The sequence below is a fragment of the Drosophila virilis genome, chromosome 2, assembly GCF_030788295.1.
Source record: "Drosophila virilis strain 15010-1051.87 chromosome 2, Dvir_AGI_RSII-ME, whole genome shotgun sequence".
NCBI classification, from domain to species: Eukaryota; Metazoa; Arthropoda; class Insecta; order Diptera; family Drosophilidae; genus Drosophila; species Drosophila virilis.
In genome coordinates, this window is record NC_091544.1 from 5,560,352 (window position 1) to 5,577,923 (window position 17,572).

General features: G+C 42.6%; 1 protein-coding gene across 4 annotated transcripts in view; it reads left to right on the forward strand.

Annotated features, from left to right (window-relative positions):
• Positions 1-16,352, forward strand: part of side (sidestep) — a 68,152-nt gene extending 51,800 nt beyond the window's left edge. For 2 of the 4 annotated variants that reach the window (XM_015171364.3, XM_070206988.1), the window contains 6 exons: positions 115-265; positions 782-999; positions 2,305-2,479; positions 5,358-5,619; positions 7,830-8,065; positions 9,401-9,699. In XM_015171364.3, coding sequence (XP_015026850.1) covers positions 115-265; positions 782-999; positions 2,305-2,479; positions 5,358-5,619; positions 7,830-8,065; positions 9,401-9,564 — 1,206 coding nt within the window. In that variant the 3' untranslated portion in view covers positions 9,565-9,699. Of the gene's footprint in view, positions 1-114; positions 266-781; positions 1,000-2,304; positions 2,480-5,357; positions 5,620-7,829; positions 8,066-9,400; positions 9,700-14,407 lie in introns of those variants that run through there. The other 2 variants (XM_015171366.3, XM_002054713.4) reach the window with 2 other exon arrangements.
• Positions 16,353-17,572: the final 1,220 nt, after the last annotated feature.

Here is a 17,572-nt window from a genome sequence, read left to right on the forward strand (position 1 = left end):
ACGACTGCCCAACTGTCCGACCAACCGACTGACTGTTGCCAGGCTCCAATGATTTTGCCTACGTTTGCAGAAAGATTCGTAATCCTTGTGCTGCTGATATCCTTGTGCTTGCAGGTGCTGAACTCCAGAATACAATCGAACGGACTGGCCAGCACGGTGACGTATCTGCCGCAAACCGACTCCGAGTTAATAACGCTCGCTTGCTGGGCCAGCAACACGGTGGGCAGGCAAACGGCACCATGTCTGGTTCACATACTGCCAGCAAGTAAGTAAAGGAAATTGTTATTACCCCACTCCCTGCATCTGCAACTCCCCCATCCTGCCTGCCTGGCTGCCCGAAGATGCCGACATTGTGTGCAATTTAAACAAGACGCCGCCGGTGTCTGAATTGGTGTTGGTTCTGGTGGCCATGTCGATGTGATTGTGGGGGTATCTATTATGCACACCAGAGGATCTACTTACATAATTGGTTGGTGTTTGTATGCGCTGCAATTGAGGCAGCCAGGCAGCGCCTTGGCCAAACCCATGGCAAATAATCATCAGAGTACGCGGTCTACCTGCAGCTCATATCATTATAAGGTCTTCGGCCAAATTTGGACGTTATTAATGCAAATGGTGGGCGTGTCGCTGCCTCACCTTTATTTGCGCAAAGTGGCGAAAATGATGCCCCAAATTCAAAATGTAAATTGTTACCAACGCCAACTGTAAATTATCCTGCAATAGACTATTAAGAGCAACGCCTGTCCTTACAGCCCCCCCTCCTCTCTTTCTCGCCCTGCAGATGCACCCGAGGCGCCAAAAGCCTGCGAACTGCGGAACGATACCGTCCTCGAGGTGGTTTGTGTGGCCGGCAGCGACGGCGGACTCTCGCAGTACTTCATGCTGGAGGTGGTGGGCGGTGATTTACTGTATGCCAGCGAGTCGGCAGCGGCGGGCAAGGGTCAGTTCGGCGAGACGGTTGGCCAGGGCGACAATGAGATATCCACGCTCAATGATCAGGTGAGTCCTCAATTCAGTTCAAACGTATTTTCAACACGTGCAGTTGGCGTTCAGGGAGTCTGGCGCACTGATTGAATTACAGTTAAGGTACGGGCCAGCGAGCGAGCGGGTTGCCTGAGGCAGAGCCACAATTTGAATCGCTTGAAATCCATATGGTCAATTAGTGTGCTCGTCCCTTCTGACTTTTCTGCTTGAATTATTAATGAATATGATTTTGAGACGAGGCAGACGGGCCAGTTGCTCGGGTTGAGCCAATCGGCTCAAGCGTAAAAAGGACAACATAATTAATGCTATGAGTTTCCATTCGAGGCAAGCAGTTTAACCAACTGAGTGGACAAAGGATGGACGGGGCCTCGACTTCATCCATAAGCCAACGCGGTGAACACATGCTGAGTTATTAAATTATCTCTGTCACTCGTAAAAGAGAATATCATATGAAAATTTCATTTCATTTCGTTTGGTTGCATTCACCAACTTAAGTTAGGCAGATGAAGGGGCTTGGTGAGAGCGGGAGCTGGGTGGGAAGTCTGGTATACGCCAGTTGCTTGCTTTGCTGATGAAGCGCTGGGCAGGCGACTTTATTAGCAATGTAGCCAAGCGCAAAGCAACGACTGGGTCAGGAGCCGAGCAGAGGCAAGCGGAAAGGATGATGAGCAGGACATGGACTCCGGCCAACGTCGGACGTTTGCAGCTTTAAAGTTTCACGCTAGATAAAAATGGCATACACCAAGGGTCGTGGGGGCGGGGCAGCTACATTGACAGCAGCTACAGTACTCAGTGTGAACGGTAGACGGTGGACGGTGGACGGTGGACGATAGTCGCCGGGCTGTGGGGCGCTGGGTTGGGATGGCATAAACGCCGCAAGGACAACATAAATTACTTACGCTTACTTGAGTGGGAATTTGTGCGTAACCAACGAAGCTCACTCGATTGTGTCCTATTACGGCAAACGGATATTCAGTTTAAAATTTCAGACAGCGTTCTGGTCAGAACAATGTGGCATTCCCGACGCCATCCCCCACCCCCCCGATACACACACACTCCATGCACTCTAAACACATTTTTAGGCATGAATAATTATTTATGGGCTGTGTTTTGCCATACTCGTGTGGGCGTGTGCAGAAAGTTTTGGGCACCAAAAGTTGGCAACAAATAAGCGTTGCATACTTTATGTCTAAACCATATGGCCAGCATATTATGATGCGACACATGTCTATCAAGATGTGTATACATATGATACATATAACTCTCAACTGGTTATCTGGTTTTTATTTTGCTGTTTCGTTTTTCTCTCCTTTTTTTCAGGCTACATCTGCACCCATCTTTCGCATACAGGAAAACAGTCCACAATTTCGTTTGAATAATTTAGAGCCGGGACGTGAATATCAATTTTTAGTTTATGCCGTTAACGCAAAGGGACGCAGCGAGCCGCCGGTGGTGATTGAACGTGTGCGCGTGGCTGCACAACTGGGACCATATGGTGAGTAGCCGACTACTGAAGTAAACAAGTAGCAAAAATAACCGAGTGCCCGACTGGCCGACTGGCCGGGTGGCCGAGTCACAAGACAAAAGCCCCACATAAAGTGTGCCAAAATATTTGCCAATTGCCAATCTGAATTTGCCTTTGCCAGTTGCCAGTTACCAGTTGTGGACTACTTTCTGGATGTACCAATAAAGTTGACCGAGTTGGGTTTCTGTTAGTTGGTAGCTAGCAGCAATTGACGTAGCTGTCTAATTCAACGCTTCAGTGAATTTTCAAATCAACGCAAGTTCAAGGAAATCATCTTCAATCAGCCGCCGCGAAAACTGTGCACATGGCGCACGCACAAGCAAAAGCAAGTAACCTGATTCCTTTGCAGCCTGGCTGACTGGCTGGCTGGCTGGCTGGCTTGTAGGTTTGCCGCTGAGGCCGCCCTTTTCTAATCCACTGACTGAGTTATGCAGCGAAGCGTAAAGTATTTCAGCATTTTCCATCAATGCGCTAAGCGAGGCACGCATATTGCGTATACGCAAGGGCGTGCCGCTACAGCCTCTTCATTTTTACCATTCTTAACGACAACTGTGTGTGGTCACATGTGTGTGTGTGTGTGTGTGTGTGAGTGTGAGTGTGGTGTATGTCATTGGCAGTGCCCTTCTTTATTTCGTACCATCGAGCGAGAAGGAGAAGCGAAATTGCTTCAATTTTCGTTTTGCTTAACGGGACGCCGTAGACACTTTGCTTTTATTGTTCGCCTCGCATTAGCATTCGCACTCGTCCATTGCGTATACGTACAAGTAAATTCGTGCGTAGGCAGCAACGAGAACAATGTTGTCATTATTTTCATGCTGATTTTTATTTTTATCTGCATTTCCATTACCATTTTCATTTGCAGTGGCGGCACTGCGGCACCGCCTGTGGCACTGGATGTGGCTGCCTCTGGCTCTGCCACTGCCTTGCCTGCCACACTCTTTGAACATTTCCATTTGCCTTAACGGTGCACAGTTCGAGTTGGCCATAAATCACATATAATATTGACCGATTTAATGCACCTAATTGTGCTTCATACGCAAATGTTCAATTAAATGTTCCTTGTCCACCAACCCGTACTGCGAGCCAGGTCAGTTTCAGTCTATTCAATGAATTTGTTAGTCATTTAAGCCCGACCCTCAGTACGTCTTCTCGTCTGTCGGTCTTAATGCATTCATTCGGCCTCGGAACAATAAATGTGATTACCACAGGGCCGTAGTCGGTGCCAGTGCAAAAAGATCCCTTGAAGGCTCTGATAGGAGTAATTTATGTGAAATTTTAACATTGCCAGTCAGCGCCTTCCTTCGCAGCTTCTATTATTTACACATTGTCTGGGACGACTGCCTCGGTGCGTGTGAGAGTGGCTGTGGGGGGATGGCGGTGTGAGGGTGTTTGGTAATAAATAGGCCAAGACAGCGCCGCTCTGGAGTCACAATATTTACGTGTGAATAACGGAAAAGCCGTCGACGCTTGACGATGACTTTTGCTGCAGATTTAAATCTGTTTGCGTCGAAATGAAAAACACATAAGGCTAAGTTATTCGCATAAAAAACCTAATGAAAAACAGTGAAGGAAGTGCCCACATGAGTCAGGGGAGAGTAGGCAGCAAATAAATTGGTAAATCTGGCATACGCAAACAAATCTGTTAGCCAGAAGCCAAAAGAAAGATAGGCGGGTTAAAGGTAGTGGGTCAAGACTTTGGGAGAATATTAGATACCTCGTGAATGACGTCTTTTATAAAGATAATAATTATAGTGTTTCAAAAATGGCAAAACGGGATAAAGGAGTGCGAATGGGTAAAGGAAGCAGAAATAAAAAGCGCTTTAATATAAATTCGAAAAGCATTCCCGACAATTTCGATTAGATATAGGGTATGGAAATGGCAGAGATGTGGCCAAGAATATTGAAAAGAAAATTGTTGGCAAAGGCCAGCATCATCAATGGCAGCCGCACAACAACAAAAATTAAATTGAGCCGCAGGTGTAGGCAATTTCCACTTAAATGCTCGCTCTAAAAGCCAGCCGAGAGCCACCATAGCAGCCACTTGGCAGTGTTTCTATACGAAGCTCGCAAATGGAGCGGAAATGCTGAAAAGCATAGGAGTGAAAGAGCGAGCTCCTCCTGGCGGGCGGGCAACTGGGCAGGTGGGCGTTTGGCTGAGACAAGACGAATGAATCGCATAAATCTTGCCTCTGGGATCATCTTACAAAGAGTTTGCTGTTGCAATTTCCGCTTCACCATCTTTAGCTGAAAATCTAATAAATATCAACAATGCCTTCCCTTCACATATTGCTTATAATTGGCAAAGCTCTTTCAATCTGGAGCAATCAGCGTCTTGATTTCGATGTCCTTGGCAGCGACGAGCAATTAAAGCCTTATCGAGTTCCTGGCAGCTCCGGGCAACCCAGGCTTCGCATTCCACCGCACAAGCGATTGCCCAATTGGACTAATTTCAATTTTCAACACAATTTGCTACAACAACACAAGCGGAACGACAAATGCTAAGAAAACAGAAGACCCCATAAACAAATACTACAGCAAACCAGTTAAAGCAATCAGTTAAGCAAAAGGCGAAACGTGAGCACACACACAGACACACACAAACACACACGTACGGAGTCCCAAAATAAAACAACAAAATAAATAAATAAATGGCAAATGTAACGCAAAAAAATGAAAATGGCCAAATGAGAAGTGTGGAACAGCGGCTGCTTCCACAAGTTCATACTAATTTCGAGCAAATAACAAATCATTGTGCGCCCCGCCCCTACACAAGACCATTTTCGTGCCCAACAAACTATTTGATTTCTAACCTGCGTCCACGTCTCGTTTTGTTTTATCTCACTTACAGATGAATCTATTCTCTCGGAGGACCCGACGCCCGCGGAAACCACGCATCATGTGGGCGGCGGCAGCAGCAGCAGCGCGAATGGCGTCGGCGCCGGCGCCAGCATCGGCAGCGGTCCAGAGAAGGAGTCGACGCTCCTTATACTTGCCACCGTCGTGGCGATAGGCGCCGTCATTGTGACGTCAATTATCGTGGCCGGCATTGTAGTTGTGTGTCGGCATCGGCCGCGGCCACCTGAGCCGCAGGAGGTGCGCAAAAGCATGCGGTAAGTCTGTCATGTATACCCTGTACACGGGTGGGCAAAACGGCTGACCTGAAACGGTACTTTGTAGATAAAGTCAGCATAAAGTTGATCTAGTTGTAGTCTGAAAGTGAAAGATTGCATAGGGTATCGCCGAGTCGAGCAGTCCTACAATAAATTGTGTGTTGTTGTTTCTTGTTATTGTTTTGACTTGAGCGCATATAAAAACAAATAATGAAATTGTTTGCGCTGCTGCTGCGGCTGTGTGTGCAGAAATAATTACAGCATTATTTATGTGGCGCACGTGTGCTGCAGCAGGAGCAGCAGCAGCAGCAATGGTAGGCAGGCGAAGGGCAGCGGCTGTAGAAGAAGGGGTGGCGGTTGAAGCCACAGCGTAAATAATAATTGTAGCATACTTTTTCGCGCCTTTTCATAAAATATAATTAAAAGGCATAGCGAACGCAAGAAATTAGTGCACATTTAATTGCACGTTTACTTTAAGTTCAAGTCTTTAAAATGCGATCAAATCAATGTGCCTGAACACAATGCCTGGCGCGGCATCAGGCTCATTAAACATTTTGCTGGCAATGACCAAATCGATTAGCCCGCAGCAGCAGACCGAAAACCGTCCGAGGGCCCAAGCTAAACAAAGAGCACGCAGCTGCCCACTAAATTATGCTTAGACTGTAATTAAATTAATTAAACCTGCACCTGACTATGACCCACAAAGGAGCAGAAAAGAATCAAAATGAACGACACTCGCCCTCGCTATGTGTCTGTTTGTATGTGTGTGAGTGTGTATGCTGTGCACCGGAAACGGAAGCCGCTGGCCTGACACCGCCGTACCGCAAAGAGAGTTTCATTTAAGATAAGAAATCAGCGTTAACTTTGAAAGGGTCGCCCAGCAAAGAGTATATAATTAAGCAGCTGCTTAACCTGCAGCTGCCTGCCTGTCGCTCTGCCTCTGTCTCCGTCAATGCCTCTGACTCTCGGCAGCGACAACCATCCGGCCGTCCAGGTAACAGCTACCGGACTCAGGACTCAGGCGACTGTCAGCTGTGGCCCTAGTTGGAGCCTGTGCTAATGAAAGACAAACTTGCAACCACAGTGGCAACTTCAATGTGCGGTGTGTGTGTGTGTGTGTGTGTGTGTGTGTGTGCGTAATGCTTAACTCATTCATTTAGTTACCCCGGGAGTCCTTTGCGTGCGTCTATCTATTTGCTAGCCTGCCAAATTGATGCTGCCACTCAATCGTATCAGACGCCTGATTATCGGTCCACCTACTCGAGCCTGCTATAAAGGGGATTATGGCAATAGGAGGAGTGGACGGTGAACATTTGATGGGGCATTACTTCAAAGCAAAGCCCAACAAATATTAATTAAAATGCGCTAAAGTAAAAAGTTACAAAAATAGCAGCAGCTAGTTGATTGGCTGCCTCCTGCCTCGTCACATTTGTCACATCAAAGCAAGCCGCATGTGGGTCATTAAATGGTCGCTTTACAAATTTGTTTTAGCGGGTGGGGCTAATGATATGGGGGCGCTTTTAATGCGACTCTTGGCCAATTGCAATCATACGTATATTCCATCCGAGAGAGGCGTGTACGCATAAGTACTCCATCAAATTATGTATTATATCAGTGGCTGTGTGTCAGGTAAGCTGAACCGCGCACACCCCCTTGTTGCCAAGTGCTCCAATGCATAAATTTTAACGATTTGCCTTTTGTGGCAAAAGTAAAAGTGCAAATATTTAAACGAACACACACGCACACACGGCAAACACACACGCGGTTTCGTTGTGTGCGCTCAATTTTAACTGATAAGGGCGCATCGGAATTAATTAGCATTTGCGCTAGGGGTGGCCATCAATTACAGCAGATCTGGGAGCAAACAGATTGAAATTTCACGTGTAGTGAACCTCAGCGATGTTGCCCATACGCCACGTGCAACGGGACTATTGAATTGAAAATGTGAAACGGCTTGAAAAGTGGCAGCAGCTGCTCCCAGGTGGCCAACTAATATTGTTGTTCTTGTTGACTTGTGCTGGTCGCTTAGGTTGCGGTGTTTCACTTTTTAACAAATTTGTCGCTATGCAAAAAAATGGACACCGTCCAGGGAACTATTAGCAAGTTGTTGGCGGGCATACCTCTCTGTGTGAGTGCGTGTGTGTGTGTGTGTCTAAAAACTTTTAATAGATTTGTGAGACTTGTTTTTCTTTTTGTTTTATTTCCCACAGGCCGGCGCGCAACGATGTGCCCTCAATGTACATTGAGGAGGATGAGCTGAACGAGTTGGAGGAGGGCGGCGGACGAGCCGCAGAGATACGTGCTCGAATCACACCTGCCACATCTCATCTGTGCGGCGGTGCTGGAGGCGGCGGCATCGGACCCAGCGGCGGCATTGTGGGCGTCGGCGGTCCGCACCATTACATCTCCGAGAGCTTCATACAGTACGCGCAGCCCAGTCTAAACGGTACTATTCCAAAATCTATACTCAACAAACTGTAGCCAGTAGCTGAAGTAGTCTAGTCATGTATCCAACTCTTACTAAATATTCTGTATATCGTATTTAGCTCTCTTGCATCCACTTGGTTTGCCTTTTACCTCTTGAGTTCTGTTTGAGTCCGCACTTAATATTAAGTTGTATTCATAGCTTTAGTTGATTGATTGCTGCAATTTAATTAAACTTAATCGAATTCTATCGACTGTAAATACTTTTTAGATATTTATGCACACAAATTGCCTGCACAAATATAAATGTAAGCGAGTACTTATTATGAGTGGATTCCATGCATATGTAGAATAGCTTAATATCTCAAATGACGTGAAACCAAATTAATAAAATGTCAATGCGACTGTCAATAGGTCCATTAGTCAATCTATTATTTATTCAGTTTCAGTTTTATAATTTTCGAAAATTATTTTTAATAGCATCAAGTGCATGTTAGTCTACATTAAATTAGTTGAAAACGCTAAGCAGGCAACAGGGAAAATCGCGTGCGTGCACAATATTTGTGGTTAATATTGTGTTTTTATTTTTCCATGATGCACACATTTTGACACACACATACACACAACCTCACACACTCACACACTGCTGCATACATACTCCAGTTAGTCTATTTACTGCTGTGGGGTAGAGCGCATTTCATTAAACATTGAACAAGCCAGCAAATAAATTACTTTTTTAATATCCTTGTGTTTGAAATTGAAAAACTAATTGGCCCTCATTTTATTTGCTAAGTAGCTTATGATATGCTATTTTCTAATTAGCATTAATCGAAACTGTTCGTAGTTTTCATTTCCATTGATTCATTTCCCATTTTCAATTGATTGCCAACACTGTAGGGCAGCACTTGAAGTATATACATACATATGTATGCTTACAATGTGTACACACTCGTACAGATTGGCTTACCTTCTGCTACCAAGTACCTATGTTATGTTGTAGTTGTCCTGGGATCCTGACAGTACTTTATAGATAGCTATCTTCAATTGCTCCAAAGTAAAAAGCCACATTCTATCTATCTGTCACTCTAATAGCTTAGCCCCTCTTTCTCTCTCTCTCTCTCTCTCTCTCTCTCTCTCTCTTTGTATCTGTCCTGTTGGTCGCCTTTCACCCATCACCAAACAACTTAGTTAAATTCTAGACTTGAGGATGTAAATACCTTGCCTAATATTTAAAGCAATGTAGTGCACAGATAATTTGTAAAGTTGCAACTTTCACCTGCCTTAACTCCAACCCTGTCATCATTCTGTGGCGCTACTAACGATGCATTCAAACACTGTTACCGCTAACCCATCCTAGGCGACGTGCTGCTACCTTTGCTTGTTACTGCCGGCCACCCGACCAGCCGCTACCGCCGAGCAGCCGACCCACTCCACTCTGCCACAATGTCGGACGTGGTCGTGGCCATGTGCCACCCGGCTGCTGCAAAGCTCTGTGCAACTGCTACCGATGCGTCCGCCTGACCGCCCAAATGTATGCAAACTGAATTTTATAAAGCAAAATCTGTGCAAAAAGCTGAAAAGCAAGAACCAGCTTAGAACAAAAACAATAACTACACACATACTTAGAACTTAAACTAAAGCAACAGATAGAGTGTTTATAGTTGGATATATTCAGATCCAATACATTGCGCATCTGCACAATGTCATCTAAAGCTCCAATTAAGCAACTCATCTTCTCAAATATTTCGTATACGAATATTCAAATAAATGAACAAAATCTTGCTTGATTTCATATTTTAATTTGCCTCCATTGTCATACATCGTCCACAGATCGATTGACTGTACTCACATTTCCACTTTATATACTCTGTTAAAAGAATAGACTAGGGCGACTTTTAACAAAATTCGATATTCCTTTTCATATCGTTGAAATGTGAAAGCGATTCGCTCAAGCTATAAATTTCTTGATTTTGAGGCCAGCGAGAAGATATTTTTAAAAAGCGAACTCCTTTTACCCTTAGCATAGAGCATCTGAATGACGTGAGTTACCGATTTCAAGGCAGTTTGAGGTTTTTTGTTTTGGCTTTCTATGAGTCTCTGGCTGATGACTTTCTCTTTGACATTTGCACTTTGCTGCGCAAATTGCACAACAAAGCCACAAATTTCTTTTAATTTAGGGTATTTTGACAATTGTGAATGGGATTCCTCTAGCCGAAAACGGACCATAAATGTTGCAGCAAGTGGGTCAGCATTGCATGTGTGTGTATGTATGTGTGTGTGCGTGTGCAGTTAAGCAAATCATTTGAAAATTAAAACCATCTCAGCCTCGTGCTCTGGTACTCTGGTACATTGTGGCTGCAGCAGTCTGCTCTTTATCTGCCTCAATCAGGAGCAATAATAGGCATTTTCCAAACAATTAAAGGATTGATTGTTTCACTTCGACAGCATTGACATTGCACAAGAGAAAATGTAATAAAATATGATTGAAGATTTTAAAGTGCTTTTGTTAGGAATTTGTGTGTCAAGTCTTGATGGTCAAAAACCACTGCACACGACAACAACAAAGTACCGACAGCAGCAACCCAACAAGTGACATGACAATAGCATGCTCATATGTTAAATATTGTATTTAAAAAGGACAAATGCTGCAGAGCCCTGCTGGCATAAAGAAACGATGCGGCGTCACTACAGTGGGGCATTTTAGATGCATTCCTTGCAAAAGCCATAGCTGCGGAAGCATTTAACATATGTATTTTATATGGAAAGCTTTTTGTTGGCCTGCCAAGAATTTGATTTATCAAGAGGCAAAGTTAAATTAGAATCAGTTTCAATAGAGTTATGTAAAAAGTCATTTGCCTATTGCTCATCTCTGAGTCATCAATAAGACGTAGTGTACGACTTTTTCGAAGCTATACATAATATAATTTGCAGATACAACGTTTTTCATTTGAAGAGTCATTATTTTTGCTTTTTAATTTCACATGAAATGCTTTTTGAAACTCTAAATGCCGAGAACTGAAGCAAAAATATGTGCTTTAATTCAAACACAATGCAAAGATTTTTTCAACGACTTTCATGCTGCGGTTCCACTGTGCAGCGCATAACGAATGAGGTCGTAATGTAGCAGCTATTTGTATTGGTATTAGAATTGGTATTTGTGTCTGCGTCTGTGTGAAAAAGCCCTTTGGACACGTTGCACACAGCTACAACGGTGCTACATAAACATGTAGCACGAGTACACAAGCGAGATACAAAGTTATATGCAAATACTTGCTTGCATCTAGTACTCGTGCGTTGCACGCTCGGCGAGTGCAGCAAACAAATTTGCAAAATATGCTGCTCGCTCTGTTTACTTTGCGAGCACGTGTATATTTTGTTTTAACTTTAAATTGCATAAATTTCAATTATGTTTTGCAAAAGCACTAAATTAAAAAGCATAAATAGGCAGACCATTTGCGAGCATGTCAACATTCCGAATGCAAATATTATTCAACGGGCAGTTGTGACGTATACGTGATTTTAAATTTAATTGAATATGCAGAGGCCAGCCCACTGCCGCCTTTCAGCCCGCATTATTTGACTGTAATGCGAACACTGCCTCATGCAAAGGTCACAAATTAGCCACATTGTTGTTCCTTTTTTTTAAACTTTTACTCGGTCCCATGCCTGACAACTTTTCAATTTATAGGCGCCGCAGGCGCTGCGCCGTGACTTGCCGCAGCGCCTCTCACATTTGACAGTTAAGCATATACCGTATGCCCCTCATACACAAGCACAGAGAGAGGGTGAGAGGGAAATAGAGACCTGTACACATGCACCGAGCTGACTTGCTCTTGTTCACAAGACACCAACAAGTGCCAAAGTCAGACTGAAGTGTGCCCGGACGTTTCGAAAATGTTGGTACTGTTGGCAAAAAGCTGAGGGTCTAAACAGTTTAAGGCCCGTCGCATAAAGAATACTCTTCAGCTGAAAAGCTATTTGTGTCGCCTGCAGAAAAGTGCAAATGAATATATTTTAATAACCTTAAAAGCGTGACGCAAAAAGTCATATTATGGGTATCAAAACAACCGCATCCAACCAATTATTTGAATAATAAAAATATTTGATAATTCTTTCACTTTTATTTAAAATACTTACTTTCACTCTCTCTCTCTCTCTCTCTCTCTCTCTCTTGCCTTGTTTATCACTTTACTTATCTTCAACTCTTTCGGTGCTTCTCTTCCGTGAAAACTACTATGGACTTTTTCTTAAGAAGGTATACCGCATCGTTTTACTTCTCATTTTGCTTCTTCCTCTGAGCATCTTGTCGAAAGTCATATACTCTGATGGCACCCAGAGCCGTGCTCAGACAGAATGTCAGCACTTAGAGCGCACTAATTCAAGTGAAGAAAGTGAGTTACTCACATGTGTGTGCATGCATATATTTGCATATATGTATGTGTAAGCATGGAGCACCATGCTACATAGCCGCCAAGCCTGTCAGCGCCCAGCGACTGCTGCTGCTGTCATTAGCCAACATTTTTAATTGCATACAGCCTCGCTAGGTGGCGCCCGCGTCGCAAATTGAATAAGGGGTAGGGGACCAGGTGATGGGTTACTGTGGGGCAGGCTAGGAGAGTTTAGCTTGTGTTTTCTTTATACTCAGCGAACCTCTTGCGCAGGCAAATACGTTTGGCTTTTTCAGCTTTTACATACAACGCTATAAGCGCGCTTGTGTGCTCGTTCGCGTGTGCGTATGCGTGCGTGTGTGTGTGTGTGTGTGTGGCTGTGTATGTAGGTATTTGTTTTTGCGTATCCTTTTTTTGTGCACATTTGTTTCATTTCATGCTGCACCATTCATTTTGCTCGACATTTTGTCTTATTGTTGTTATTGTTGCTGTTGTTGTCGCTGTGTGTGGACGTTTGTTTTGTTTGTCTGTGCGCGTCATGAGTCGCGTCGCCAACCGGGTAACATTCGTGCAGTTGTCCTTGGGCTCTTACTTTTTGCGCCAGCTGCCGCAAGATATGTGCTACACATATTGTTACATACACACATACACAGGTGTGTGTGTGTGTGTTGGATGCTTTTGGGCTCTTGTACACTTCAGCGGCACTCGTCTAATTAGTCAAAGTTAAGACTGGGCCCGCAGTGGCAGCCAGTGAAAAAGAGGCCGTCTCAAGTCACTAAGAGTCGTCATTTGTTGCGGTGCTGCTCGCTTAAAGGCGACTTAAAGCGTGCTGTAAAAATTGTAACAGCTTTATAGGCCTTGGGCGCTCTCAACATCAACTTTGATGTCTGTGGCCGAGCCGCAAGAAGTGCCACACAATTTGCTTTGGCAACATTGTTGATGCGGCCTTTGCTGCCACACGCACTAGCCGGGCTCCTCTGTGGCACTTCAATGTCAACGCTCGTTCATTTGTCGCCGCACTTCCGCTCCCCTTTCCCTGTTTGCCTTTGACTATCAGAGCTGGCAACATTTTTGCAACTTTTGACATTTTTAATGCTGCCTGGCATGGCGTGAAAGTAAACGTGAAAGGTCCCACACAAACACACACGCACACACACACACACGCACACACACACACACACACATACGCAATGTGTGACGCCATTTGGACGTTGCTTTAGTTTGTGCGTCTTTATGACTCAAAGACGCCACACAAATGTGACATAAAGGGCGATAATAATAAAATATAACACAGGGCGCTATGGCAGAACGAACGTCAAATAACAAACTGCAAAATCGTAAAGAACGGCACCGGCAGCCAGCGCTAGATGGCGCTTGACCTGGTCTCGAAGTCAGGGTGTGCTGTGCGGGCGACACAATAAAATGTATTCGGACATAAATGTGCGATAAAAATTAAGAAATTGTTGAATTATTTGCTATTTACGATCCAGCCGGGCAGATCGCGAAGGGGGGAATATATTAATATTTATATGCTGTTGTTGTTTTTGTTTTTGTTTGTTGTTGTGCTTGGTTGTTGCTCTTATCGGCGCACAGTTGGTCACGCTTTTGATATTTGCTAATAGTTACGATAACTTTTTCTTTTACATATTTTTCATTTGCTGCCAAAACAATTTGCAACTGTTATATGATGTCATTTTGCCAGTGTTATGAATTTCGGCAAAGCAGAAAATAAAAACAAATAATAATAATAATAATAAAGTCAATAAAACAAGCATAACTAATCGGTAAACACAAATTGTACTTTTGTTTTTCTTCCCACCCACAACTGACTCTGCCGCACACACATACACTTGCGCATTACTCACTATTAATTTTATAAATTTCGCACACACACACTTATTTACACACACACACACACACACACCTGTACATTTACGCCATTGTTGTTGATTTTGTTTTATGCCAACCAACCAAAGTGTATATTGCAGACCCGGATCTAATATTACCGCGCGGCGAATTGGAATTTACGACACTGGATCCCACGCTGAAGTAATTGTAAAGAGTAATAATATCTACCGCAGTACACATAGACTTCTTTCCCCTGTCCCTGTCATGAAGCTCTATGATAGCCATGGCGCCTTGAGTCGCACATTGGGCAACATAGTTCATGACAATTTTATTTTACATAGCTGTAAATTTTTAGCCTAAATTTAAATATATGAATGTCAAAGGTAAAGCACACATGCATATTTCTATTGATGTGTGTGTGTATCAGATACAGGGGATAAGCCCTTATGTGTATAAGTGTCATATAAAATGCAATGCAAAAACAAAAACTAAGTTTAAAAAATAATAATAATAACTAAGCGGCTTTGCCACTTCATAAAACATGAATTTTGTAAATCTTACCACATACATTAATACACCCACACATTCAAACGCAATCAAAAACAGATGAAAATCAAAAAAAGAGCAAACCAAAAACGAGCATCATCGCCATCAAATGTACATATATAAGGGGCAAACATGAATCAAACTGCATTTAAATGTTAAATACTAATTGTAATTATAATAAACATTTCAGTTATTAAGCTAGGTATTAGGCCAAGTTTAGTTATTAGTCTGATTGTGTGTATTTCAAGTAAATTTAATTGTAATTCGACTCAAAGAGCATAGCGGAAACCCAATAACAAGCACGGGATGCAGACGAGAGCCAATGCTAAATCAAAATTCATCAAAATTAACAAAATATTTAAACTAAGTGCTCGATGTATACTTAAGTTACGTGAAATGTATATTGGAGAATATTCAATTGGGAAATTCCCTAAGAAAAGCGCATAACTAGGCGATACACTGTTCTCGATTGAGGTCAGGAATAGCCCACATTGTACATTATACATTCCGACAGGTATTGCAAGAATTCATAGCAACAAATTAATATCGAATTATGTATTTTTGTGCAATTGGGCAGGCAGGTCAAGAATTTATAGCAACAAAACAATATCGTATCTGTTAACCGTCAGTCCTAGTTGGCAGCCCAATGAGGCGCCTGCAGCCTGGCGAACAATTAAAATGCTAAGGAAATTTAAGAAGCCATCTTTGGCGTCGGCAATGGATATTTTTTCATTTCATGTATATGCAATTTCCATGAAAATTTCGAAACAAGCAAATTTCAGGACCCGCCCACTGAACCTGACGTATTGATGTAGGCGCTGTGGCTGACTATATATATATATGAATTCATTCATGAATATTCTATTACCATAACAAAGGCTGGCCAAAACAAAGTAAGCGCAAACTTCGAGTGCATAATGAATAAATGTTAAATAAATTAAAGACTCAACAGCCAGCGCAACCACAAATCTAACTTCAACAACAACAAAAAGAACAAAACAGACAGCAAATACGGCAGATAAATAGCAACAACTACAATAATATAAATTAATTCATTGTATGTACATGTTATAAATAACTAAAGTAATCGACTAAAAATACATAAAATCTAAATACTCTAGCATTTATGGATAGCATTACACACATATTCATGGATGTGAGTGTGAATGTGAATATCAAATATGCAAAACAAAATGGCAGCCTAGCAAAATATACACTGCGTATGCGTAACAAAATAAATTAAAATTATACCATAGATCAATAGCAAAGCGAAATGAGAGCGGGTCGAGGCGTAGCAAGTCGAGCCAATTGAATTTCCTTGTACTTGCCCGCCTTCAGGATCAGCCTCTCGCATCTCACTCCCTTTCTCTCTATCTCTCTGTCTTTCTCAGAAAATGGAAAATTACAAAACTAAACTGATTATCTTTAAGGTGAGGTTAGTTTTACAGATGAAATAAACTTAAATTAAATGGTAAATATATTTAACAATTAAGTTGAAACTACTGAGTGTGTTAATAATATTAATGAATACTTAATAAATAAACTGAATTAAAATAAAATATCCATTTTGCATTCAAATCAATTTCAATTACTTGCATTTAGCGCAACATCAAACTCCAAATGGATGCCAACTTTGCCGCGCTGCTAGCCAACTTTTCCCATGGGCTAAGTGATATTAATGCGCCTTAAATCCTGCAAAGAGCCAAAACATTGGACCTTCAAGGACTCTCGCACTTGCTCCCATTAACTGCACTTCTAACTGCAGCACCTCCCGCCCAGCCCGAGGCGAGTAAACGAAACAACAGAAAGGCGGTTAGCTTAGTCGGCCTTCATTAATTTACACGGCGAGTTGGCCAGCAGCTTTTCTTGAATGGCTTGCCACTTGACTTGCACTCGGGATGGTAGCTCATTCCATCAAAGGAGTCAATGAAATTTGAAGCAAACTCGCTGCAAACTTTTCAACTGCAGTTTATAGTACAATTTAATGCTAGTTTGGTAAATTGCATTGCATATTTTCCCTACAGATGCAACTTTTTAGCTCGGCCAGTTCAATAGAGAACATTAGTTTTAATGCTTGAGCTGCAATTAGTTAGCTGCATCACTTGAGGATTTGTAATTTCTTATCTTCATTTCATGTCTTATGAAGTATTTTGTAGAACATATAATTGACTTGATAATTGACCTTAGGCACTACTTAATATCAATACCTGTACTCCTAAGAGCAGAGGAAGAGTTGGCGGAATTGGCCATATGGAAAAACATAAATATTTGACGGAGACCTTGCAATATGTGGTTAGGCAGAACTATATAATTGTTACCTATCAAATAAAAAATTTTCAAAGAATCGTTTACCTTTATCTAATTCCTATTTCAGAGCATAAGACTCCATGCCGCAACCTGCTTGACACGCATTCTATTTATTTAATTTTTATAAATCGGGAGTGAATGGAAATCCGGTCTAATGTGGATTGGCAAAATGTTTCCTTTTTGTTCTCTTTTTTAAGATCAGGTTAATAAATTGCCAAAGCGTTCTAGTTAAAAAAGGGTTTAATTCGTACCGATTTTCCATCGTGCATTCTGCCATTTTATTACATTGACACGCCATGGAATAAAATTACTGAGACTTCTCTGCAGCAAATGCATGAACTTTCTTTGTATTTTCGCTTGGGTAGAACGAGGGAGAGAGGACAAACTAATGCCAGATAAATCCACAGATTTGCACTTAAGTGCGTAAATCGAAATGTCGG